This window comes from Trichechus manatus, unplaced genomic scaffold (assembly GCF_000243295.1).
Source record: "Trichechus manatus latirostris isolate Lorelei unplaced genomic scaffold, TriManLat1.0 scaffold00057, whole genome shotgun sequence".
In the NCBI taxonomy this organism is placed as follows: Eukaryota; Metazoa; Chordata; class Mammalia; order Sirenia; family Trichechidae; genus Trichechus; species Trichechus manatus.
In genome coordinates this window covers 15,218,880-15,243,480 of record NW_004443993.1, presented here as the reverse complement: position 1 = coordinate 15,243,480, position 24,601 = coordinate 15,218,880, and the positions used below count along the sequence as shown (strand labels likewise).

Genomic DNA, 24,601 nt, shown 5'->3' with positions numbered 1-24,601 from the left:
CCTGACCCAAGCCATGGTATTTCAGTTGCCTCATATGCATGCGAAAGCTGGACGATGGATAAGGAAGACCGAAGAAGAATTGATGCCTTTGAACTATAATGTTGGCGAAGAATATTGGACTGCCAAAAGAACGAACAAATCTGTCTGGGAAGAAGTATAAGCAGAATGCTCCTTAGAAGCAAGGATGGCGAGACTACATCTCACGTACTTTGGACATGTTATCAGCAGGGACTGGAGAAGGACATCATGCTTGGTAAAGTAAAGGGTCAGCGAAGAAGAGGAAGATCCTCAACAAGATGGATTGACACAGTGGCTGCAACAATGGGCTCAAGCATAGCAACAATTGTGAGGATGGCACAGGACCAGGCAGCGTCTCGTTCTGTCGTACGTGGGGTTGCTATTAGTCGGAACTGACTCGACAGCACCTAACAACAACAACTTTTATGTCAAGAAGGAGCCAGCCATATGCTCCAGGTGGAGGAAACGGCTGTGCAAAGGCCCTGGGGTAGAATGAGCGTGGCTTGTGCGTCAGGGCAAGACGGAACCAGGCTGGGTCTCCCAAGAGGTGGGTTTGGAGGCCGAGGGAGGATTGTGAGTGGGTGAGGCACCTGCCCTGTGGTTCTGGGATTTTATTCCGGGCCCGTCTGTGGCTGGGCTAGCTGCCAGCACTGCCATCCTGCCCAGCTGGGCCCGGCATCTGCGCTGCCAGTGTCAACAGTGGTCTGGCTCAGCCAGCCAGCAGATGCCGGGCCATGTTGACTCTGGCCTCGCCCCACCCCCTTCCTGGCACGTGGCAGTCCCGGCCAGCCGCCCACTTGGCACCGTCCCTGCCCCTTCCTCCTGGTCTTGGCAGGGCCCAGGGCTGACTTCCACCTGCAAATCCTCAACAGCCGTGAAATCCCGTCAGCTGCGGGTCTGGGGGACAGCCAGGGGGGCTCACAGCCTTCTGTCCCACACGCCACTCCTGGGCTCTAAAACGTGGCCTTGTGGGATCCAAACCTATAGGCACTTCTGTCTTTCTGTTTTTAAAATTTTTATTGTGGCGAAATACGTATAACAAAAAGGTTACCAGCTTAACCATTTTTGAGTGCAGCATTAATTACGTTCCCTGTGTCCTGCAGCCATTGCCACTCATTCCCAGCGTTGTCATCACCTGAGTTAATGAAATAACTCCACATTCCTGCCTCTCCCAGCCCCTGGGAACCACTAATAACCTTTGGTCTCTGGACGCATTTGTACTTTTGTGTCTGACTTCTTTCACTGAACATCATGTTTTCAAGGTTCATCCACGTCAGAGCTTCGTTTCTCTTTACGGCTGAATAATAATTTATCGTGTGGATGGCGCCCACTGTGTTTATCCATCCTGTGTCGATGGACACTGGGTTGTTTCCACCTTTCGGCTCCTGTGAGCAGCGCTGTTTGAACCTCAGTGGACACGTATCCATTTGAGTCTCTCGGCGTGCAGGCTCTTAATCCCCCATCTTCAGCCACTTAAGGATTTCAACCTTTAGTATCAATAACTCAAATAAACGTGGAGGTTTTAAAAACAGCTTTATTGAGATATAGTTCACATACCATGCGATTCATCCGTTTAAGTAAGTCCACGTAAGTGATGTGACTTATGTAAGTCAAAGGTTTTTAGTATATTCACAAATGTATGCAGCCATAATGTATGAACTACGAGCCATAAACTGTAACTCAAGAACATTTCATTGCCCCAAAAGGAAACCCCGTACCTATTAGCAGTCCCCCCGTGTCGCCCCGCTCCCTCAGCCTCTCGGCAACCATGAATCTACTTTTGGTGTCTGTGGGTTTCCTTGTGCTACACAGTTCACATAAATGGAATCATATACTATGTAGGCTTTTCCATCTCCTCTCTTTCACTGGATGTGTTTTCAAGGTTCATCCATGTGGCATGTATCAGAGCTTTATTCCTTTTTATGGCTGAATAATATTCCATGGTATGGATGGACCACACTTTGTTTATCCATTCATTATCGATGGACACCTGGGTTGTGTCCACCTCTTGCCTATTGTGAATAGGCTGCTGTGAACGTTGGTGTACCAGTATGTTTGCGTGTCTGCTTTTAGTCCTTTTGGGTCGATACCTAGGAGTGGAATTGCTGGGTCGTGTGGTAGTTTTATGTTTAACTTTTTGAGGAACCACATTTTACCTTCCCACCAGCAATAGATGAGAATTCCAGTTTCTCCACGTTCTTGTCAGCCCTTGTTATTACCTGACTTCTTGATTCCCACCGTCTAGTGGGTGGGGAGTGGCCTCTCACTGGGGTTTTGATTTGCATTAAACATTGGGATTTTTCCCTGCTTTCCAAGGCAACACCTGCATGCGGCAAAACTTGCAAACGAGCTCAGAAACATGGAAGTGACAGTCACAGCTAATATCTGTCCCTTAACTACGCACAGGATGGAGCGTTTTATACGGGTTGTCTTGTTCAATCTTCACTTGACCCCAGGAGGGAGGAACTGCTTGTGCCCCATTGTGCAAATGGGGAAGCTGAGTCACGGGCAGTCAAGTCACTTGTTGATTGCTGCACAGGGGAGGTGTCAGAGCTGGGATTTGACCCCAGGACCCATTGGAGCAGCCTCAGGAGGATAGAAGGATGAGCCCTGGCTGTGTGGAGGGAGGCCAGGCTCAGATGCAGTGCTGGTGGCTGCCGGGTGGCCCAGGGTGGGTCAGCTGGGCTGTATGCACGGGCAGGTCTTGACACCACGCTGTCCTCTGGGTCAGGCGGGACTGGTGTCTGGACATGTGGGCAGAGATGGAGGGGGCGTCTGCCCAGCCGGCCCAGCCACAAGAGGCCACTTGACCATCATGTGGACCCCACCGGGCCGCTGTTCCCTCCCTGCGCTTCTTGTGATGAGTTTAATTCACTACCTCTCCCTGCCCCCGCCTACAGGCGTCAGCCTCGGCGACCGGCTCCAGCAACGCAGAGGCGAAGCCGTGGACCTCAGAGGCGTCCTCAGCAAGAGGCCGGGCTCAAATTTGGGGAGTTTTCTGGTCCTTTCAGTTCATTTAGATTTTTTAATTACAATACACACGTATATTAAGTCTATTTTTTATTCCAGATGTAACCTTGAGAATGTTCTTCTTGAGGGAAAAATAGAATGTTTCCAACGAGACCCAAGGCCCCCGAGCCTTGCCCATCAGCCACGGTTTTTCAGGGCCTTTCTCTGCCCGTTTACACCTGGAAACCTGTCAGATTTCTGAACTGTGTTCTTGCAGAAGCCTGGAAGTTTCCACCAGACGCGGAGTCTGATGTGCTGTGTTACCACCTCAGTGTGTGTCTGTCTGTCCGTCCATTCATATCAGAGCGTTCTGAGCCTCCAGCTCTTTCTGATGCCGTTTCCCCCGTCGATAGGGATAGGGTTTCGCTCGTTTCCCTGTCACAAACAACACTGCGCTAAACAGCCTCCTCTCACGGGAGTCGCTTGGGGAGGTGGGGGGAGGGGCGGGGGCTAGAATCGCTGGGGCTCAAGGAGGAGATGGTGGACATGTCCCTCACCCTGCCCGGGAGCCCCCCATTACGGTTGTCTCTGGGCTATTTGGACCACAGAGGTCTATGGCCTTGTTTTGAGGTCAGGAACCAGACAGATTGTGAGGATAGCAATGAGAAAAGTGCAAAACAGGTTAATCCGTTTGTGCAAGATCCCAAAGCACCATGGAAACGGGGCTCACTCTTCCCGACAGAAATTAGAAGAGAGGAAGGAGGAGTGAAGGGAAGGCTGCACAGAGAAAGGGGCATTGGAGCTGGGACTTTGCAGGTTATGTAGGAGTTCACCAGGTGGCCAGAGAAGGGCAGAGTAGTGTGGCTGGATCATAAAGTGGGAGGGGAAGAGTGGGCAGGCCATTAGGGGAGCTCAAAGGTGGGCTCAGGAATCGAGTTAAAGGGGAGCCACAGAGTTGGGGAGGGAGAGAAATGCCAGGAGGAGCCTTCTCTGGTGGCTTGTGCTGGGGAGAGAGATGGAAGAGTCCATGGTCCAGGCAGGAGCGGAAAAGGCCAGTGCTGTGGCCGGGCCAGCAGGGCTGGAGAGAAGGATGAGTTCGGACTTTTCCGGTGATGCACGGGTTCTGGGTAGAGGGCCAGTCGAGCAAAGTCCTGGCAGCCAGGCAGCTGGTTCAGAGCTCAGTGCTGTCCCGAGTGCTGGAGGCAGAGTGTTTGCTGAGTGGGCTGGAAGCCAGGTCCCGTGGGCCCCCAGTGCCAGCTGGGCGTCTTCTTGGGGCGCCGGAGCCTGGGTGGTGTGTATGGGCAGGGGAGGGGGGATCGGAAGCCCCTCAGGAGCCCAGCCCCCCCAACTGTCTCATCAAAGCCACTGCGGCTGCTGGCATGGGACCAGCCAGGCCGTGGTGGTGCAGGGAGGGTGCCCACCCGCCAGCCTGGCACTGTTCCCGGCCCGTGCAGCGCCGGGAACCACGCTGACTCAGCCGGAAGAACCTTATCTGGCTCTTGCCCGCCGCCCAGCCACCGGGTCACCGCCGCCGAGCCCCACACCCACTGCCCGCTCCCCACCCTGCTGCCTGCTGCCAAGTGCCCGGCCTGGCCCCACCCCGCGCTTTCTAATAACACACGCAGCCGTAGCAGGGAGCGGTGCCCGGCGGGCAGAGTGGCCGCCTGACGCAGTGCCTTGGCCGGGAATGGGCGTGGTGGGCCGCATCCGGTGCGGCCCGCTGACGTGGGTGTGCACGGTGGGGCACGTGGTCACGTGGTTGCGGGGCGGGGGGGTCCCAGGACAGGGTCTTTGTTCGCCCAAGCAGGATCTGACGGGAGTGTCTGCAGTGCCTTTCTGTCTGGCGGAGTAGCTGGAAGAGCACAGCTTCTGGCAAAGGACTGATCCCCGGCTGTGCCGCGTGCTGGCTGTGTGATCTTGAGCAAGTTGCTTCACCTCTCTGGGCTTCAGTTTCCTCATGTGCAAAATAAGGGTAGCGGTGATGCCTTCATCCTGAGCTGTGCTAGATACTAGACGGATTGTTATTTGTTAGTTGCCATTGAGTCGATCCTGACTCACGGCGACCCCATGTGTTCAGAGAAGTACTGTTCCATAGGGTTTTCAAGGCTGTGACTTCTAGGAAGCAGATCGCCAGGCCTTTCTTCCGAGGCACCTCTGGGTGAGTTCGAACTGCCAACCTTTCTGCTAGCAGTCAAGCGCTTAACTGTTTGCACCACGTGGGGACCCCCTACTAAATGGATAATGTACGTAACCTACACACGCAGTGCTGGGCGCTGGCGTCCTTGATGTCCCTAATCACAGGCGTGTGCGTGCACACGTGCGTGCCCGTGGGTCTCCTCTGCACGGTTGTAGGGATACACCTGGCAGCATCTTTTTTGTTTTTTGTTTAAATCTTTTTTTTTAAGCGTGGTAAAAATATGCACAACAAAATGTACACCATCTCAACAATTTCTACCTGTACACTCAGTGACATTGATTACATTCTTCCACTTGTACAGCCGTCCTCACCCTCCTTTTCCAAATCATTCCACCACCAGGAACAGAGCCTCACGTCTCCTTTTCCTTCCCCCTGGTAACCACGAATGGTCTTTGGTTTCTATATATTTGCTTATCTCAAATAACTGAGCGCATACGCTATTTGTCCTTTTGTAACTGACTTGTTTTGCTCAGCTCGGTGTTTTCAAGGTTCACCCACCTTGTGACAGGCATCAGGACTTCATCTCTCTTTATGGCTGAATAGGATTCCATTAAGGAGCCCCGGTGGCACAATGGTTAGGTACTGCTAACGGAAGGTTAGTGGATTGAACCCACCCAGCGGCTCCAGGGGAGAAAGGCCTGGCCATCTGCTCCCGTAGAGATGACAGCCTAGGAAACCCTCTGGGCAGTTCTACTGTGTCATACGAGGTCACTGAGTTGGAATTGACTCAATGGCATATGATAACAACAGTGTTCCCTCGCTGATAACATCTTTTGAGTTCATTGGTCATTTCCTGTGTCTGCCTGTACGTCACGGCGCCTGGCGTGTTTGGGTACGTCGGGTGCCCACCACGTGACGTGGCCTTTCCTTGTGCCCACGTGTCAGACTGGGTGGACTTGAACTTGCATATGGGAGTCACCCCGGCGTCTGTGCCCCCATGTGTTCGTGACGGGCTGACGCCTCGTGGGCCTGGTTAGGTGTGACTGTGCGCATCTGGGGGCACCTGTGCAAACACATGGATGTGAACCCGTGTGCGCGTCAGAGCCTGAGCACGTCCATGAGAGTGTGTGTGTGTGCACACGTCTGTGATGGGGTGGCCTGCTCACCCTGCGGGGCCTCCGCCTGGGAGGCGCCAGGGAGCTCGCTGGTGGAGGAGCTGGTTAACCATTAGCCGTGGTGCTGGCTTGCATGGCCGCGTCTGTGGGTCAGTGGTTCAGATCATCCGGAACGGGCACAGGTCAACTCGTTGCCCCTGCCCGCCAGGGGCTCTGGAGCAGGCCGTGCTGACGTAGCCCTGGCCGAGGTCGTGGCATGGGGAGGGGATCGGGGCTCAAATCCTGGCCCCCTGCCATGTGAGCTGGGCAGGGTCCTCCCTGTGCCTCAGTTTCCCCTCCTGACACGAGGGTTGATTTCCAGGTCCCTCCAAGCCCCTAAATTCTCCGATTATCAGCCCTGACTGGGGCAGAGCTGATGCTGCCCCAGCCACCAGCATCCACCCCACGGGCAGCCCGTTTGGGGTGCCCAGCCCAGGGAACACTGGCCCTTTACGATGGCCCAGCGACCACCATTTGGGTTGAGACGTGAGCGGCCAGCCCGAGGCCCCGCCGGGTCAGGGCAGCCGGTGGGTGGGCACGCGCGGGGGTGGGGCGCAGACCGCCCTTTCTCCGCTCGTCCGGCAGCGCACAGCCAAGGGACAATTGGGGGTCACGGGGTTAAATGGTAACTAATCTGCCCATTGATGGCTCTGGCCAGGAACGCAGCAGTCCCGTGCTCTGGGTTGGGCGGGCTTGGGCTCGGGGGGCAGGGCAGGGGTGTGGAGTTGGCACCCCACCAGTCCCGCAGGCCCTGCCGCCCACATGTACTGAGCGTCCAGCACGCATGCCCCATGCACAGTGGCGGCCACAGGGGCTTCTCAGACAGTGAACAAGGGGACAGATCAAAACTCACATTCCAGGAGAAACCTGTCTAGGCTTGAACCGTGTCCCCCCAAATCCACGTCCACCCGTGCCTCAGGATGGGACCTTATTTGGAAGTAGGGTCTTTGCAGAAGTGCTTGGCTAACGAAGTCACGCTTGAGTAGCTGCCGTTGGTACCATCACGTTGGCCTGGACTCATGGCGACCCCGTGCACAACAGAACAAAACGCTGCCCCATCCTGCACCGTCCCCACCGTCGGTTGTGGATCAGAACAGTGTGATCCACAGGGTTTTCACTGGCTGGTTTTTAGAAGTCCATCACCAGGCCTTTCTTCCTAGTCTGTCTCAGTTGAAACCTGTTCAGCATCACAGCAACACGTAAACCCCCACTGACAGGTGGGGAGTGGCTGCGCGGGAGCTGCACTGGGTGGAAAGAGAACCCAGGTCTCCTGCGTGGAGGGTGAAGACTCTACCGCTAAACCACGATAGCTGTTGTTAGGAGCCGTCCAGTCGGTTCCCGCTCACAGCCACCCTGCGTACAACAGAACAAAACACTGCCCGGTCCTGCACCATCCTCACAATCCTTGTTATGTTTGAGCCCATTGTTGCAGCCACTGTGTCACTCCATCTCCTTGAGGGTCTTCCTCTTTTCCGCTGACCCTCTACTTTACCAAGCATGATGTCCTTCTCCGGGGACTGATCCCTCCTGATAACATGTTCAAAGTACGTGAGAGGTGGTCTCGCCATCCTTGCTTCTGAGGGGCATTCTGGCTGTACTTCTTCCCAGACAGATTTGCTCATTCTTCTGGAGGTCCATGGTATATTCAACATTCTTCACCAACACCATAACTCAAAGGCATCAATTCTTTTTTGATCTTATTTATTGTCCAGCTTTCACATGCATAGGAGGCGATTGAAAACACCATGGCTTGGGTGAGGCACACCTTAGTCCTCCAAGTGACATCGTTGCTTTTCAACACTTTAAAAAAGTCTTTTGCAGCAGATTTGCCCAATGCAATACATCATTTGATTTCTTGACTGCTGCTTCCATGGACGTTGATTGTGGATCCAAGTACAATGAAATCCTTGACAACGTCAGTCTTTTCTCCGTTTATCATGATGTTGCTTATTTTCCAGTGGTGAGGATTTTTGTTTTCTTTCTGTGGAAGTGTAATGCATACTGAAGGCTGTGGTCTTTGATCTTCGTCAGAACCACCATAGGGTGGCCCTAAAGCCAGTGCCTGGTGTGCTTGTACGCAGAGATAGAGAGCAGACAGCCTTGTGAGGACAGAGGCAGAGACTGAACCATTACAGCCACGAACTAAGGAAACGCCCGGAGCCGCCAGAAGCTGGAAGAGACCAAGGAGGAGGCTCCCCTAGGGCCTTCGGAGAGAGCGTGGCCCTGCCAACACCCTGAATTTGGACTCCCGGCCTCCAGAACTGTGGGAGAATAAATCTCAGTTGTTCATGCCGAGTGGTGTGTGGGGCTTTGCTGCTGTGGCCCCAGGATTCTCTGAACCTAGAGAGGACTCCTGAGTCTCGGGTCTCGCCTTCCCTGCTCCATATGGCGATGCCCCAGCACATTCTTAGGGACTCTGGGAAGGTGAGGCGCAGGCTGTGGGCTGCCCGGACCCTGGCCGGCTGCAGACCCCACTTTGGGGATTGGTTTTGGGCCAGGGGTCCCTGTTGGCCCTGCGAGTGGGAGGCGTGAGATGGGAATGAGCACAGCTGCCAGGGTCTTCGTTCATGCCCGTGTGTAGCTGAGCATTTATTGAGTGCCTGCTGGACAGCCCTGTGCCAGCTGGACACGTGGGTGAACGAAGCAGGTGGACTTCCGCTCTCCTGACGTGCTTTCCTGCGTGAGGGGTGCGCGGAGGCGCGGGGCGGAGTCACAGGAGGCGCGGGGCGGAGTCACAGGGCCGGTGCCGCTGGCCTTATCTCGCGGGCGTGTTTGTGTCTGGGTGTCTGGGTGCCTGGGCGTGTCCATGTGCTGGGAGCCTGGGTCTGTCTGTCTGTCGGCAGGGCATCCGCGTGCGTGTCCATGTGTACGTCCACGGGGGCATCTGCATGCTTGTCCTTGGGCATGTCCGTGAGGATGCCTGTGTGCGGGGCCACGTGGGTGAGTCCGGCAGTGTCCGTGTGTCCAGCGGCCTCTCTCCAGGCTGCAGTAGCTGAGATGGCCTCGGGCCTCGACACGTGGTTGTGTGTCTTTCTCATCTGCCACATGAGGGGTCTCCGAGGGTCCCGGCACGGCCCAGCCTTGACTCTGGCGGTGGCTGTGCCTGGAAACCCGCACTCCTCAGGGCACCAAACCCATTGCCTTGGACGGGAGTCTTCTGAATTTGTGATCATGTCCAGTGTGGGCACAGCCGGCCCCCTAGTCCCCCCAGCTCCAAGGGCCTTGCTGCAGCCCAGCTTCTGGCTCTTCCCGCCCGGCGCCTGCACAGTGCCCCCATCTGCAGGGGCTGGGTGGCCAGCCGCCCTTCCCTCTGTCCTCACTGTCCTCACTGTCCTGATCACCCCCCTTTTATGGAGGCCCAATACATTTTCCCAGGGTCGCTGGCTGGGCCCAGGGTCCCAGAGGGGCTGGAAAGGGGCAATCCACCCAAGGTCACCCTGCTTTTAATTGGGGGATCAGGGCTCAAACCCAGGCTGGGTCTGTGCGTATGTCTGTCTCTCCCCTGGTCTCTCTCTGTCTCTCCCTCTCTCTGCACCTCCACCCGCCCCCCACCCCCCGCCCCACCACCGCACTGCCCTGTAATTCCCGTTTAACTGCCATTTTCCCAGGGCGAGGTGGGCAGCTGGCCCCTGCCCCATGAGCCCTTGGTGGAACAGGCGTGCTTGGGCACGGATCCGCTCCCCACCCTTGGCGGCGGCCCTTGCCCCGGCTGGCACCCTGCCCGGCTGTTGGGCTCGTCTGCCTTCTTCTTGTCCCCCTCTGGTTGGTCCACCCGCCCAGCCAACCAGCAGCCACGACAAGGCGCATGGATTCTTGCAAAGGCGGCAAGACCTATGGTTGCCTCCGAGGTTATTAATTTCTTTGATGCAAGTAGTATGGGGGCAGGGAGAGGTCAGCCAGGTTGTCTGACCCAGGTCAGACACTCCGGGCCTCAGTTTCCTCATCTGTAAAATGGGGACAGTCTTTCAAGAGGTGTGCTTCTTTTTATTTCATCGTCGCTAATTTCCCTTTACTGAGAATCTGCCGCCAAGTGTGCTCCTGGTGAAAGAGGGACAAGTATGTAATAGGCACCAGCTGTATGCCCCAGCGGCCGCACCCTCACAGGCAGGTGGCATGATCTTCCCCTGTTCAACGCTGGTGTAGTGTTTTTGGGTCTCTGGACGCCTCCGGCCGTCCTTGTCCGCTGCCCTCGGCCTGGGGTCTGCAGAGCCTCCTGCGGGTGTGGCCTGCGGGGACCCAGGCCCTGAGCCCCCGGGGCCCCTTCCTCTTGACGCCTGGGCGGGAGACGGGAAGCAGCCCTTCCTTCCTGCCATGACTGCGGGCCGAGTCTGTCCCGTGTGCCCGTCGGTGAGGACCCGGTTGGTGCAGCCAGGCAGGAGCCTCCTACCAGCTGAGCGCCCCGTACCTGCTGCTGGCTGGGCTTCCGGGTCTCAGTGACAGGCAGCTCACTCCTTGGCTGAGCAGACCCTCAAACGCTCTGACCGTTAGGGACGTGTGCTCGGGGCCTTCTGCCTGGGGTGGATCTGCAGGAAGACCTGGGGTCGGGATTTCTAAGTGTCGACTGCCAGGCTCTGCTAAGTCCTTGAACCCTCGGCCACCCTAAGCCCTGTTCTCAGCGGGAGACTGAGGCTCGGGGTGGGGCAGGGCAGGGCCTGGGGTCCTGTTGTGGAGCCCTTGGTGGGCGCAGTGACAGCATATCATGTGTGGGTTGGGGTGGGCAGGTCTAGGGGCCTGGGACCCCATGTGAAATGATCCATGAAACGTGTCATTGCTTAAAGGGGAGAGAGATTCCAGACTCGGGGCCCCCAGAGTCTGTGCTTCTGGGTGAGGTATCACTGAACGTCATCTTCTTGGCACCCCCAACCCCATGAGGCTCTGATGTGGCACCCTGGGCACCCCAAAATCCAGAGGAGCCAAGGGGCTCGGTCCTGGGTTTGACTCATCTTTTCTCTGTGCCTCAGTTGCCCCATCTGTGAAATGGGCCTCATGCGGGCAGTGGGGCTGCTCAAGGGAGGTGGGGGGCTCCCAAGTTGACGAGAGCCCCCCCAGATTTGCATGTTGTTGTCATGCCGGCTGTCTCCTTCCCGTACCATCGTCCTAGAAGTTTCTCTCAGCCACCCTCTGCCCTGGGTGTGTCCCCACTGCTGGGCCTGCTGGTGCCCCACCCCCGTGGGCCTCAGTTTCCGCAGCCCTGGAATGGGGTTAGTAAGCAACCCTCTGAAGCAGCCCTGGTGGCGAAATGGTCAAGCACTCGGTTGCTAACTGAAAGGTTGGTGGTTTGAACCCCCCCCATCGTCTTCACAGGGAAAAGACCTGGCGATCTGCTCCCGTAAAGATGACAGCCTAGAAAACCCTATGGGGCAGTTCTTCTCTGTCACATGGGGTCACTGCAAGTCAAAATTGACTAGATAGCACATGGCCACAACAAGCAGCCCGCCTTGTTCTTCTGCCCAAGACAGCCCCTCCTGCCTGCCCCATCCCCCCGAACAAGGTACTCCCTTCTTCGTCCTTGTCCCCACCTGGATGCCTCCAGTACACCCCACCCACTTCACAGATGAGGACACTGAGGGTCCTAGGCAGCCCCTGATCTCATGAATGCCTGGCTGAGAGACAAAAACAGGGTTTGGTGTCTATGAACTTCCCCAGAGCCTTGCAGTCAGAAAATCTAGAGAAGCCCTTAAATGTCAGCCTGTGCGAATACGTGTGTGTCATGCTTTTAAAGACATTTTTATTAATATCTCGTGGGCGGGGGGGTGCTGTGTCTGTTCAGAGCGGGGACCATGGCCAAGCGGAGGGGGGTGGGCCGAGCAGCCGGATGTCTCTGCCCTGCCCAGAATCAGTTCCCCAATTTCCTGCAAGCCCGCCGGGGCGGCTGTAGCATCTGTGTCCGTGAGGCCGGCCGCCTGGAGTGATGACGGGAAACGGGAAACGAAAGGGCCGCCTGGCGGGGAGCCCCCAGGGTCAGGTGCACCCAGGAGGGGTTCGTGGGAGGCAGAGCCCAGAGAGGGCAGGGAAGGGCCTGAGGTTGAACAGCAGACATTGATTAAGCCCTACTGTGTGCCGGGCAGGTCCCCGGGGAGCACAGACGATTTCTAATTGTCTATTAACTTAAAAAGGAGCCCTGGTGGCACAATGGTTTAAGCACTTGGCTGCTATCTAAAAGGTCAGTGGTTTGAACCCACCAGCAGCTCCAAGGGAGAAAGGCCTGGCCATCTGCTCCCGTAAAGATTACAGGCTAGGAAACCCCATGGAGCAGTTCCGCTCGGTCACATAGAGTCACTGTGAGTTGGAATCAGCTCGACAGCACCTAACAACAACAACATTATTAACGTAAAGGTTGGCAGTTCAAACCCAACCAGCATCGCCATGGAAGAACGGCCTGGTGATCTGCTTCTGTAAAGATCGCAGCTAAGAAAGCCCGATGGAGGGTAGTTCTACCTGACGCACGTGGGTTGTCATGATTTGGAACTGTCTCGACAGCAGTGGGTTTGGTTTTCATTCTAGTGTGCCAGGTACCGGGGGACCCTGCCCTCCCCCAATACTGTGCTGCCATCTTCTTTCCCTGGAACCCCAGTTGACATCTGCTTTGTGCGTCTATTTGATGTCTGCCATCTCCCCTGCTGGCTTGGGGCTCCCTGAGGGTGGCCCTATGTCTCTCTCAGGTACACTGCATCCCCAGCATCCAGTCATGGCATACAGGAGGCACTCAATAATGGCTGCAAAGTGGATCATCCTGGCAAAAACCCTGTGGGCTTAAGACAGCTCCAGGTGGCCTTGTGGCCTGGCTTGGTCTGTGTCCTCCTCTGGGGCCAGAGTCCTTGTGTCTAATGCCTCCAGGAGCTGGGAGGGAGGACCATGATGCCGGCTTTGGCTTTTGATCATGTTGCCCTGCCACCCCCATGGAGCAGTTGGGAAGGGATTCCAGGCTCCAGGTTCTCCTATCCCAACTAACCTCCTCCTGCAACCCCCCACTGAGCCCTGTTCTCGCTCCATCCACTCATCCATCATGCATCCATTCACCCATCCACTGAGCCACCCTTTCACCTATCTGCCCACCCACCCATCCACCCATCCACCCACCCATCCATCAGCCACCCACCCACCCATCCACCATCCACCCATCCTCCACCCACCTCTACCCATCGTCCATCCATCCATCCAACCATCCATCCATCCATCCATCCACCCACCCATCCATCCATCCATCCACCCACCCATCCATCCATCCATCCTTCCATCCAGCCAGCCAGCCAGCCAGCCATCCACCCATCCATCCATCCATCCATCCATCCCTCCAACCATCCATCCATCCATCCATCCACCCACCCATCCATCCATCCATCTACCATCCACCCATCCTCCACCCACCTCCACCCATCCATCCGTCCATCCATCCATCCATCCATCCATCCATCCATCCATCCATCCATCCACCTGTCCACCCACCCACCCATCCATCCATTCATCCTTCTGTTCGTCTTCTTGCTCATTGGTGTTCTTAGGTCCCTGTTGAGGGGACAGGTTATGAGGTGGGACTCTGGGGTCAGGTCAGACCTGGTTCAAGGCCCAGCCCTGCCACTTATGGCCGAGTGACCCCAGGTGAGGAACCCACTCCAGACCATGTCCTTCCCTGCCTCATGCGGCTGTGAACAGACAAATGAGGAAACACCTCGTGTAAAAAGCGCTTAGCAGGTCGTTGGTGCCCTGCAAACTCTGGGTGTGAGGTCCGGTCACCAAACACGCCCTGCCCGTTTCCCAGCTGCAGAACGGGCTCAAGGGGAGGCCATGCCAGGCCCACCCCCTGCCCCCTCACCGGGCAGCCGTGGGCGTTTCCGTGAAAGACTGAGGTTCTGGGTGGCCCCCAGGGGCAACCACTCCCTGCCCACCTGGGCCCCCCCTCCTCCCACAACATCAGTCAGAAGTGCTGAGTCATCTCGAGCGGCCTGGGGGCCAGTGACGTTCGAGGGGCTTTATCAGGGCAGCCTTGGGGACATGGGCCATGGGGACAGGGACGCCAGTGAGGCTGTGACGGTGCCAGGCCAGGGACCAGCTCACCTGTGCCCTCTTTCCTTCCTTCGTTAGTGGGCTCCTGCTGTATACCAGGTGCTGTGCTGGGCACCCAGCCAACCTGGTTTCTGCCCTCACGGTCTTCCGTCTGGACGGGGACTTGGTGGGGAGGCGGATAGTAAAGAAACCGTCCCAAAATAGATGTCAAGTGACCAGGGCAGGTGTGAGCCGGGAGCGTTAGTGGAGGGCGGTTTGGGGGTCAGGCAGGCTCCCTGGGGGACAAGAGGCTGCAGTGGGGGGACTCCAGGCACAGGGACCAGCCAGTGCAAAGTCCCTGAGGCAGGACTGAGCATGGAGGAGCAGCGAGGAAGCTGGAGCAGGGTGAGGGAGGGGAGAGACAAGGTTGGAGAGGGAATGGGGCCCAGCTGGCATGGGGCCCTGCCGGCAGGAGCTTATGCTTTCTCCTGAGAGCGATAGGGATCCACGGTCGACATTTGAGCAGAGGATGGGTACAAGCTGATCTTGCGATGTAAGGATTTCAAAGCCCCTCAGACCCGCTCCCGCAGGAGGAAGTATCATCTGATTTGCCCTCCTTGTTGCTCTTGAGTGTTTTTTGGGGCGATTTGGGGAGATCAAAACCAGCTGCAGCTTTACTTTCCTTTAGTTCCAGAAGTTATAAAGAATCAATTCTTATCAGAAGCCCAAAGGATACAAAAGTAGGTGAGATTCTACATGGACGCTCATAGTGACACCGTTCACAGCAGCCGAAGAGGGGAAAGAACGCCATCAACAGACGATGTTTAAACACGACGTGGTCAGTCCACACGATGAAACAGTACTGGGTCCTAAAATGAACGAAGGTCTGATAACACTGCAGCGTGAAGGAGCCTTGCAAACATCACGCTGAGGGAAGACAGACACAAAGAGTCTGATGGCATTTCTGTGAAATGTCCAGAAGAAGCAAATCCACAGAGAGAGAAAATGGATCCATGGTTGCCAGAGGCTGCAGGAGGGCGAATGAGGGGTGACTGCTGATGGGCTCGGGGCTTCCTTTTCGGGTGGTGGGAATGTTCTGGAACCAGAGAGAGGCCGTAGTTCGTAACATGCAGAACGTGCTAAATGTGACACAATTGTACAATTGGAAGTGGTGGTTTTATGTTATGTGAATTTTACCTCAATACATTTTTCTTTAAAGATTTTTAAAAAGTAGGTGAGATTTTAAAATTAAGTCTCCTGGAGTCTGCCCAGCCCTGCTTGATGTCTCACTCATACATTCATTTATTCATTTTCTTCGTTCATTAGAGGTCCCTCCGAGCGGTCTCAGATTCCCAGTGTGGTTCTTGGGGCTCCCTTGGATCCCTTAGTTCCTCTGTGACCCAGGAGCTGCTGAGGGCTGGCCCCTGGGCACGTGGCACACGGTCGCTTGGGCCGTTGGCCAGAGGGTGGCAGCTGCTGAGTAAGATCGATCCTGCCCACTCTGAGTATTTGCAAACCTATATCTGGCTTAGAGAAAACATGCTTTTTGGGTTTTCCATTAGCCATGTTGCACTGTACCAAAATAGACGCATTTGTTTCTATCCTCTGGGTCTTTCTGCTGTGGGAGGTTCTCCACAATCGTTTGTTATCTGTACAGCTCGGGTCCAGCGGGTCCCTGAACGCTGGACACTTAGGTTGTGTCTTGGTTTTTCTTGATAATGAAAGGAACCCATGTCCCTGTCCATGTTACAGAGGACACAGCTGGATTCGATGCTTCCCAACATCCTCACTCTGGGGTCCCCCTGCCAGCCCAGTGGCCTGCCCCCAAGTGGGGCCTCGTGGACTTTGACCCCGGAAGGGGGCTGAGCAGACACCCGTTGTAGGGGCAAAGGTTCTCCCAGGGGCCCTCTGGGCGGTTTCTTTACAGCCTGGGCCCCTTGGCCTTGGGCAGACCCCGCCCCACGCCCCCATGGTGTAATGGGAACCTGGCACAATTGCCGGGGGGGGTCTGTGGGGAGGTGCAGGCACTGTGACCTTCGGCCCCACGCTGGGTCCACCTGGACTGAGACTGAGGAGGGGGCCTGCAGTGTGGTGAGCCCTGGCAGCCGCTGGCACACCCTCCTCCGGCTGGGTCCCACTCCTCGGCTGGGTCACCCCCCTCAACTGTGTACCCCCTTCAACAGCTGGGTTCCACCTTTTACGGCTGTGTTCCTCCCTCCTCCAGCTGGGTCCCCCTCCTTGGCTGGGTCACCCCCTTCAATTGTGTCCCCTCTCCTCCAGCTAGGTCCCCCCACTCAGCTGGATCATCCCCTCTCCTCCAGCTAGGTTCCCCCTTCTATGACTATGTTCCTGCCTTCAGTTGGGTCCCCCCTCCTCCAGTGTGTTCCCCTTAGCTGGGTACCCTTCTCCTCTGGCTGTGTCCCCCCTTTCTCTGCTGTGTCCCCCTTTCTCTGCTGTTTCCTACTGTCTCTGGCTGTGTCCCCCCTTCTCCAGCTGGGTTCCCCCCTCCACCTGGCCTCCTCCACCTCCCATGGCTGGTGGGTTGGGGTGAGGGGTAGGGTGCAGGGGTGGGGTCCCAGGGCAGGGCTGAGCTCCTGGTTCCGGAAGGCTCTCCTGCCCCTTCCTGCGCCCTGGGGGGCATATGGGGGACCCTCCACTCCCTGGGGCTCTCAAGGTTATCTCAGCGTGGTCAGCTGTGTAACCCCACTGACCCCAGTGAGCGTTTCTCTCCTTGTGGTGGTGAAAACACTCACCGTTTCGCCACAAACAAGAATTTCCTGTTTGCCCATTTGAGGAGGAGGCTGGGAGGGTTCTCACTCTTCCTCCCCCACCCCCCACCCCCCGCACCCGCAGCCCGCGGCCCCCACCTGAGCACCTTCCTCCCCACCCAGCTGCCAGAGCCTCCCAGGCCCCTGTCCCCGCCTGCCCCTCGTCCTACCACCACCCCCAGCTCTGCCCTAGAGCAAGGGGGAGTGTCAGGGACCATGATGCCTCATTTCTCATCCAGCAAACACTTATTGAGTGCCTACTGTGTGCTGCGCCCCCTGCCCCGCTCACTGACCAAACCCACATGTGGCAGGAGCGGGTGGCGCAGAGGGCTGAGAAGGGGCGGGAGGGAGGGAAGGGAGCTGGGCGGAGATGTGAGAACATTCCAGGCAGAGGGAACAGCCAGTGCAAAAGCCCTGAGGTGGGTTTGTTCAGGCAGCAGCCAGAGGGCCCAGGTGGCCCGGAACAGAGGGTGGGGTGTGAGAGGAGGGGAGGGGCGGGGGGAGAAGGGAGGACTTTGGCTGGAGGGTAGCTGGGGAGCCATGAGGAGGCTTTAGAACAGGGAGGCTGCTGGGAAAAGCCCATCTGGCTGCTGAGTGGGGAAGGGGCTGGCAGGGAGGGGAGGGAGGGTCTGGGGAGAGCAGAGAGGCGGGGACAGGACCGGGGGTGGGGGGTAGCCGTCAGTCAAGTGATCCTGGCTTTCCGGCCTCAGCACCTGGGTTGAGGGACATTCCAACTCCCTATGGAACCCACACAGAGACTGAGGCCCCTGAGAACCTGATCAATGACTTGAATGTGGACGCCACCTTGCTCCCTGCCTCAGTTTCCCGTTCTGTGAAGTGGACGGTGCTGGGGAGGGGGAGATTGACACATATTCAGCCTGACCTTGGTGATTAGCGGATCAAGGCCCCCATCACGGGGCGGGCAGGCAGGGGGTGAGGGCCCCGCCTGAGCCTGAAGGGTCAGATGGAGGGGACGTTGTGGCACAGCCACCCCCACTTCCCAGGTAGAAACCAGAGAAGGGAGATGTGCACTTATAGGGCGCCTGCTGGGTGCCTCTGCCCTGGGCCAGACTTCAGGCCCCCCCACCGATAACCCTGTGTGCCCCGGACATAGCTCACCCAAAGTGTTAGTGTCAACGGACACACCTCAGATTTAGACCAGGACGGTGGGGACAAGCGTCCCTGTCCCCACGTCCCCATGTTTCAGCTGAGAAAACCCAGGTCCATTCAACGAGCATTTATTGAGCAGCTACTGTGCACTTGCTGAGGAGCCCTGGTGGCGCAGTAGTTAAAGCACTTGGCTGCTAACCGAAAGGTAAGCGGTTAGAACCTGCTAGCCGCCCCGCAGGAGAAAGATGTGGCAGTCTGCTTCCGTAAAGATTACTGCCTTGGAAACCCTATGGGACAGTTCTACTCTGTCCTGTAGGGTCACTATGAGTCAGAATCGACTCGATGGTGGTGGGTTTGGTTTTTTGGGTTTTGGTGTGTTCGCCAGCTTCTAGACACCGGGAGCAACCCTGACAGAAATCCCCGGTGTTCGGTGGGACAGACGTACAAAAACTGAGACAAATCTGTAAACTCTACCAGGGCTCAGACGGCATCAGGGGCCAGGGAGGGAAAGAGTGACTGGCGTTGAGCAAGAAAATCGCTGATGATCGAAGTGTTGCGAGTGGGGATCAAAAGTGTCTGCGAAGATAGGAAGCAGAGCAGAGGCCGCCTTATAGGAGAACATGGGGAGTCCTCAGGGAGTTGGGGAGGCCTCTTGGAGGGCGGCAACAGTGAGAGCTGAGAGAGCTGGGAAGTTCTTACAGGCGAGTGGGGCAGCCAGGGCCAAGGCCTGGCTGGTCTGAGAAACAGCAGGGACGTGGGGGACGGGGGGAGGAGGGAAATGGGGACCTGGTGGGACCTCTGGGCGGGCGTTGGGGGCCACAGGGAGAGGGTGGCTTTATCTCTGGAGCAGTCAGGAGCAGAGGGGCCCGGGGGTCCCCCCACCCAGTACCCTTTCTCCTCCAGGACCCAGGTGCCCCCACCCCCGGGGAAATCAGGCTGTGGGGAGAAGGGAGGGCCGGATGGCTTATCTTTGCCCTCAGGCCAAGGGAAGGAGTTTCCGGAGGTTCTGCCCAATTTCCAGCCCTGGTTTGTGGCTGGGGTGGCCAGCAGCCTCTGAGGCTGAGTTCAGCGCCTTCTGGTCCACCTCAGGAGTGTGGCCCAGAGAACCGAGGTGTAGGCTTGGTGTAGGATGCTTTGTGGCCTGGAGGTGCAACCTCGGGCAAGTTTCCTGCCAGTTTTGAGCTCTGCCCCACAGGCGGGGCCTGGACACAGCCATGGGGGGGCCTAGATACCGTCCCCAGCTCCCTCAACCTCAGGGCGTGGCAGGCAGCCCCAGCTGGCTGGCCAGGGCTGGACCCACCCTGCAGGGGAGTGGAACGGGGGGCCGAGCCCCATAAAGCCAGCAGCCTTCACTGCCCGTCTTTGTTGTTAGGTGGTAGAAGCAAAGGCCATTCATGCCGCGCCCTCCTCTGGCAGCTGGGGGCCCTGGAGTTCCCCCTTTATGGCCTCTCGTCAATGCCCCAGCCCCACGGGGGTCTGACCACTCTCGGCCACTGCCTCTGTCCACCATTTGGCCTGGGGAGCGGGGTGGCTGTTAGCCTCTCCCTGCTGAGCCAGCCTGCTTTTGCTGCCCTCGCCAACACGGAGCAGCTGTTCACCACCCTGAGCCTCCATTTCCCCACCTGGAGAGTGGAGGTCGTGACAGCTCCAGCTGCCCAGGATGATCCTTGCCAGACAGTTGGGGAAACTGAGGCAGTAGGGGCAGTGAGGTCCCTTCTGGGGGCTGGGCCCAGGAGAGAGTTCAGGCAGGGAGGAACCCTCTCCACCCAGGTTGGAATTTCAGAGAAGGTTTTGTCCCCTCTTGTGGGAGGTGCCCAAAGTTCCTTGGTCCCTGTCTGAGTGGCCTGGGCCGCCGTGACAAAGATCCACATGCTGGGGGTGCTTAGAACAACAGGTGTTCATGGTCTCAGGGTTCTGGAGGCCAGAAGTCTGAAACCAAGGAGTCCGGAGGGCCACGCTTTGTCCAGAGGCTCTAGGGGAGGGTCCTTCCTTGTCTCTTCCAGCTTCTGTGGCCCCAGGCGTCCCTGGGCTTGTGGCCACGTCACTCCCCTCTCTGCCTCCGTTCCCTCATGGCGTCTCCTCTCTGTGTCTCTCTGTCCTTCTCTTAAGAACACCCGTCATTAGACTCAGGGCCCATCAGCAACCAGGATGGTGTCATCTCGAGACATCTACAAAGACCCTGTTTCCAAGTAAGGTCCATCCTGAGCTTCTGGGGGGCTATGGATATGGGGGCCACCATCCCTCCTGCCCCAGGATGGATTCCTCCCTGACGCAGGCAGCTGCCCCCTCAGAGGTCCCCACCGTGGTCTCTGCTTTTACGCTGTGCCCTGCCGGCCCCTGCGAACGGCCCAGGCTCGCTCAGGGTGCGTTTGCTAAGCCACTCTTGTGTGCTTGCTGGCTTCCAGACACCCGGAACAAGGCTGGCAAAAACCCCCGATGTTCCAGTGGGGCTGATGGACAAGAAACCAAGTGTATGAACTCCTTCTTGGCTCAGATGGCTAAAGGTGCTGGGAAGGGCCAGAGTGGGAGTTGAGGGTGTCCCTGGAGAGGGCCAGCGTGAGCGGGGTTCCTGTCTAATGGATTCAGCTCTGTAGGCAGGGAGAGCTGAGGAAGGGGCAGGGGGTGGACGGGTGGACGGACGGATGGGTGTGTGCACGCCCGCAGGACAGTCCGGCGGCCAGCACGTCCACCTGCAGGCCCCACGGTGGCCCTCAGGCAGCTGAGGGCTGGGGGAGGCTCGGGCCTCCTCGGCCACCATAAATCATCCCAGGAATGCGGGCCGGCCAGTCTGGCGCTGGCTGGCTGGGAGGGGCGGAGACAAAGGCTCAGCAGCTGGCCCTCTGTTCAGCCCCGACCACCCAGGGCCCCGTTTGGGCTTCTGGGTCCCCCCCTCCCAGCCCATCGGTGGGAGGTCCTCGTTGTCCCCATTACCCAGATGGGGAAACCAAGGTCCAGAGAGGGCAGATGACCGGAGGTGGCCAGGCCCCCGACCCTGCCTTCCCAGCACCCAGCATCCCCAGGGGGTGACCAGGTCCCTGGGCCCTAATGAGGGATTATCCCAGCCAAGGCCTAATTGGTGGTTTCAAGGCCCCCACAGTCCTGATTCCCTGAGTCTGGGCGGGCGGCTGTGGCGGCCACATTCCCCGGAGCTTAATTTGAAGCCTGGTATTTTGTCGATGCTCCTCCTCGGTGACTCCCTGATCGCCCCCCGCCTGAACTCCGCGCTCTAATTATCTCAGCCGGCTTCTCCCACATGCCCCTGTCCGCCCGCCTGCCTGCCAGCACCTGTGAGCTGATGGTCAGCAGGGCCGAAGGATGCCCCTGCCCATCAACACCCCAGACCGAGGTCCTTTCCCACAGTCACATCTCATTTCTCCCTGATCATAACCCGGGAGGGCAGAGACTATCATTGATTCAATTTACAGTCAGGGAAACCGAGTCACTGGAGGGTCACGTGCCTGGGATGTCACTGGTAACATTGTGTAGACTCGACCTCCAGGGACTGAGCCCCCGGCCTCGTGTTTCCAACATCCTGGGTATTGGTGTCTTTTCTGCTGCTGTTTGCCTCGGTTTCCTTGCTGCACAACGGAGCCGCCTCTCCAGAGCAGACGGGCTTGTGGGCGAAGTAACTGCATGTGTCATGATGGCGATTATTTGCTGCATGACCTCGGGTGGGTGCTGTTGTAGGTTGAGTTGCGTCCCCCGGAAAAGACATGCTGAAGTCTTAACCCCTGGGACCTGTGAACGTGACCTTGTTTGGAAATAGGGTCTTTGCAGATGTCACCCATTCACACGAGGTCCCGCTGGAGGGGAGTGGGCCCTACTCCAGTGCCTGGCGTCCTTAAGACAAGAGGGAAGTTAGGAGATGGCTGTGTGAGGACGGAGGCAGAGAGGGGACTGATGCGGCCACAAGCCCAGGAACTCCTGGAGCCCCAGAAGCTGGAAGAGACAAGGAAGGATCGTCCCCTAGAGCCACGGGAGGGAGCGCGGCCCTACCCACACCTTGATTTCAGACTTCTGGCCTCCAGAACTGAGAGAGAATAAATCTGTGTTGTTCCTCAGCAAGTGGGACGTTGTCACGGTGGCCGCAGGATGCTGGGCCTCAGGGTCCTCGCCTGGAAAATGAGGTCAAGTTCAGAGTCCACTCTGTGGGGCCTCAGGAGACATTTGGACTCTGGTAGAGGCTCTGGGTGGGGGCCTGAGGGCCAGGACTCCCATTTCCCGTCCCTGCCGGCAGCCCCCTCACCCCGGGCCTCAGTGCTGCATCTGAGCAATGGGGAGAAGGCTCAGGACAGGCCCGTTTTGTGCGGTGGGAGCGCGGCTCTGGTGCCCAAGCGTGGCACCTCTAACCCACCCCTTCTCCGCCCTCACAGCTGTACGAGCTCGACGGGGACCCCAAGAGGAAGGAGTTCCTGGACGACTTGTTCAGCTTCATGCAGAAGCGAGGTGAGTGAGGCCCGTGTTGCAGAAATGGGCGAGGCGAGGCCAGGGCAGCTGGTGGGCCTAAGAGTGCCCACCGCTGGGTGATTCCCCCCTTCCATCCTCTGGACAACCCCCTCAAGAGGGTGTCATGATTGTCCCTGATTTTCAGAGAGGGAAACTGAGGCCTACCGGAGAACGGGGCCTCCCGAGCCCACAAGGCAGGAAGGGGCGGGGCTGGGGGCCCAGCCAGGGGCTGCGGGGCCCACGGGGGTGCTCCGGGACCCAGCCTTTGCTTTGTCCAGGGCCTCCGCCAGCCCCTCCCTCTGGCCAGAAGCTTCTGTAAACACAGCCCAGCCAGGCCGGCTGGGAGAGAAGGAGATGAAAGGGGGGGGCCGCCCAGACCCCCACTGCCCAGCGGCCTGGGGTTAACCCCTCCCATGCCGGAGGTGGAGGAATCCAGATGGTCTGAAGTGGGGCCCCTTTCGTGTTATCAGCCAAGCCCAGCGCTGGCCGGCCCTGCTGCCCCTCATGTGGCCTGAGAGGTCCCCCTCCCCCACTCCGTATTATCTCGTCCACCTGCCTGAGCCCCCTACCCAGAGCCAGAGCCAGCCCATTTTGCCCACACTGGGTCCCCAGTGCCCAGCACAATGCCTGGTATCCTAAGGGGGCTTACGAAGTACGGTGAGCTGCCCTGGAGTGGGGGCAAGGCAAGGGGCCCCAGATGCTTCAGTCCAGCCCCCAGCTACACAGGACTTCAAGGGTTTGTATCCATCCATCCCTGCCTCCCTCACCAAGCTGGCACTCCTGGAGGGCAGGGATCCGACAAACTCCTATGCATCCCTCAAAACCCCAGCTCCAAGTCTCCCTCTTCCCTGCCATCATCTTGGACCCTCCCCCTCTGTAATTGGGATACTTTGGGGCTGAGAGTCTGTAAGAGCCTCGTCTTCCCCCTAGACACCATGTTCTGCATCTCGCAAGCCCCTACTTCTTTGCTGCCGACAGAGGGAAAGTAATTTCTCCCTTGTGACACCACATTTCTCTCAATTCTCCGGGGGCTGGAAATAAGGGCAGAGGTCCTGCCTGCACCCCTCCCTCCCCTCCGTTTCCTTGACGACAGCCCCACCCTTCCTTATCTCTGCCCAGGTCCTCCATCAATGCCTCTGTGAGGCTCCTTCTATAAACATCCGTCCTCCCGACCGGCAGGCAGGACACCCAGCAGCCCTGCAGGATCCCATAGTGCAACTCCTGTTGCTCTTTTCCCAGCACAGAGGCTGAAACAGCATCCTCCTTGGGGTGCAGCGGGCACTGCAGGCTCGTTGCTGGGCTGTGCGTGACCTGTGACTTGGGGGGGCCAAGGTCCATCTTCCTCCTCCCCGGGTTGTCTTTGATTTGTTGGGGGTTTTGCAACCCAGGAAGGGCCCAGAAGTGACTGGGCCGGGCCAGTTGCTTAGGATCCCAAGGGTGGGGGGAGGTGATTCCATATCATCGGGCTTTGGGGGGCCCAGGAAGCCGGGTCGCGGAGGGAGAGGGCCCCTCCCACCCGGCTCAGGCTAGAAACGCAGGAACGAGGAGCTGGGACCCTGGCCTCATTGGAGCCTGCAGGCAGGCAAGCTAGCTCCCCGCTCGAGCTGGACCCCTCCTCCAGCAGATCACTTCACGGAGCCTTGGTTTCCATGTCCCAGGGGGACGACAGTTGCCCCTCTCATGGGGCTGCTGGGTCCGGGCCCCATGTAAGTGGTGGGGTGGGGGCCACAGGCAGTAAACAGGGGTCATACAACCCAGAATGTCACAGGAGCTGCTGGACGGGAGACTTGACACTGAGCCAGAGGGTCTCTGCAGAGAGAGGGGCAGGGACCCGGGGCACAGGCTGCAGTCTGGGGGGCATGGGGGAGTGGCATGCAGATCGGGGGCTGGAGAGGTATTGGGGAGGTGAGGGTGGAGGGCAGAGGCTGGACATGGGGCTGCAGGGTGGGGTTGGAGCCTGAGGGTTCAAGCTAGCCTACCACCCTCCCTCTCCAGGCTAGCCCACCACCCTCCCTCTCCAGGCTAGCCCACCACCC

General features: G+C 58.0%; 1 protein-coding gene across 1 annotated transcript in view; it reads left to right on the top strand.

Moving 5' to 3' along the window:
• The window catches only part of ARID3A (AT-rich interaction domain 3A), a 43,366-nt gene that overhangs the window by 11,648 nt on the left and 7,117 nt on the right, over nucleotides 1-24,601 (top strand). The window contains exon 6 of the mRNA XM_004378689.2: nucleotides 22,493-22,565. Coding sequence (XP_004378746.1) covers nucleotides 22,493-22,565 — 73 coding nt within the window. The remainder of the gene's footprint in view (nucleotides 1-22,492; nucleotides 22,566-24,601) is intronic.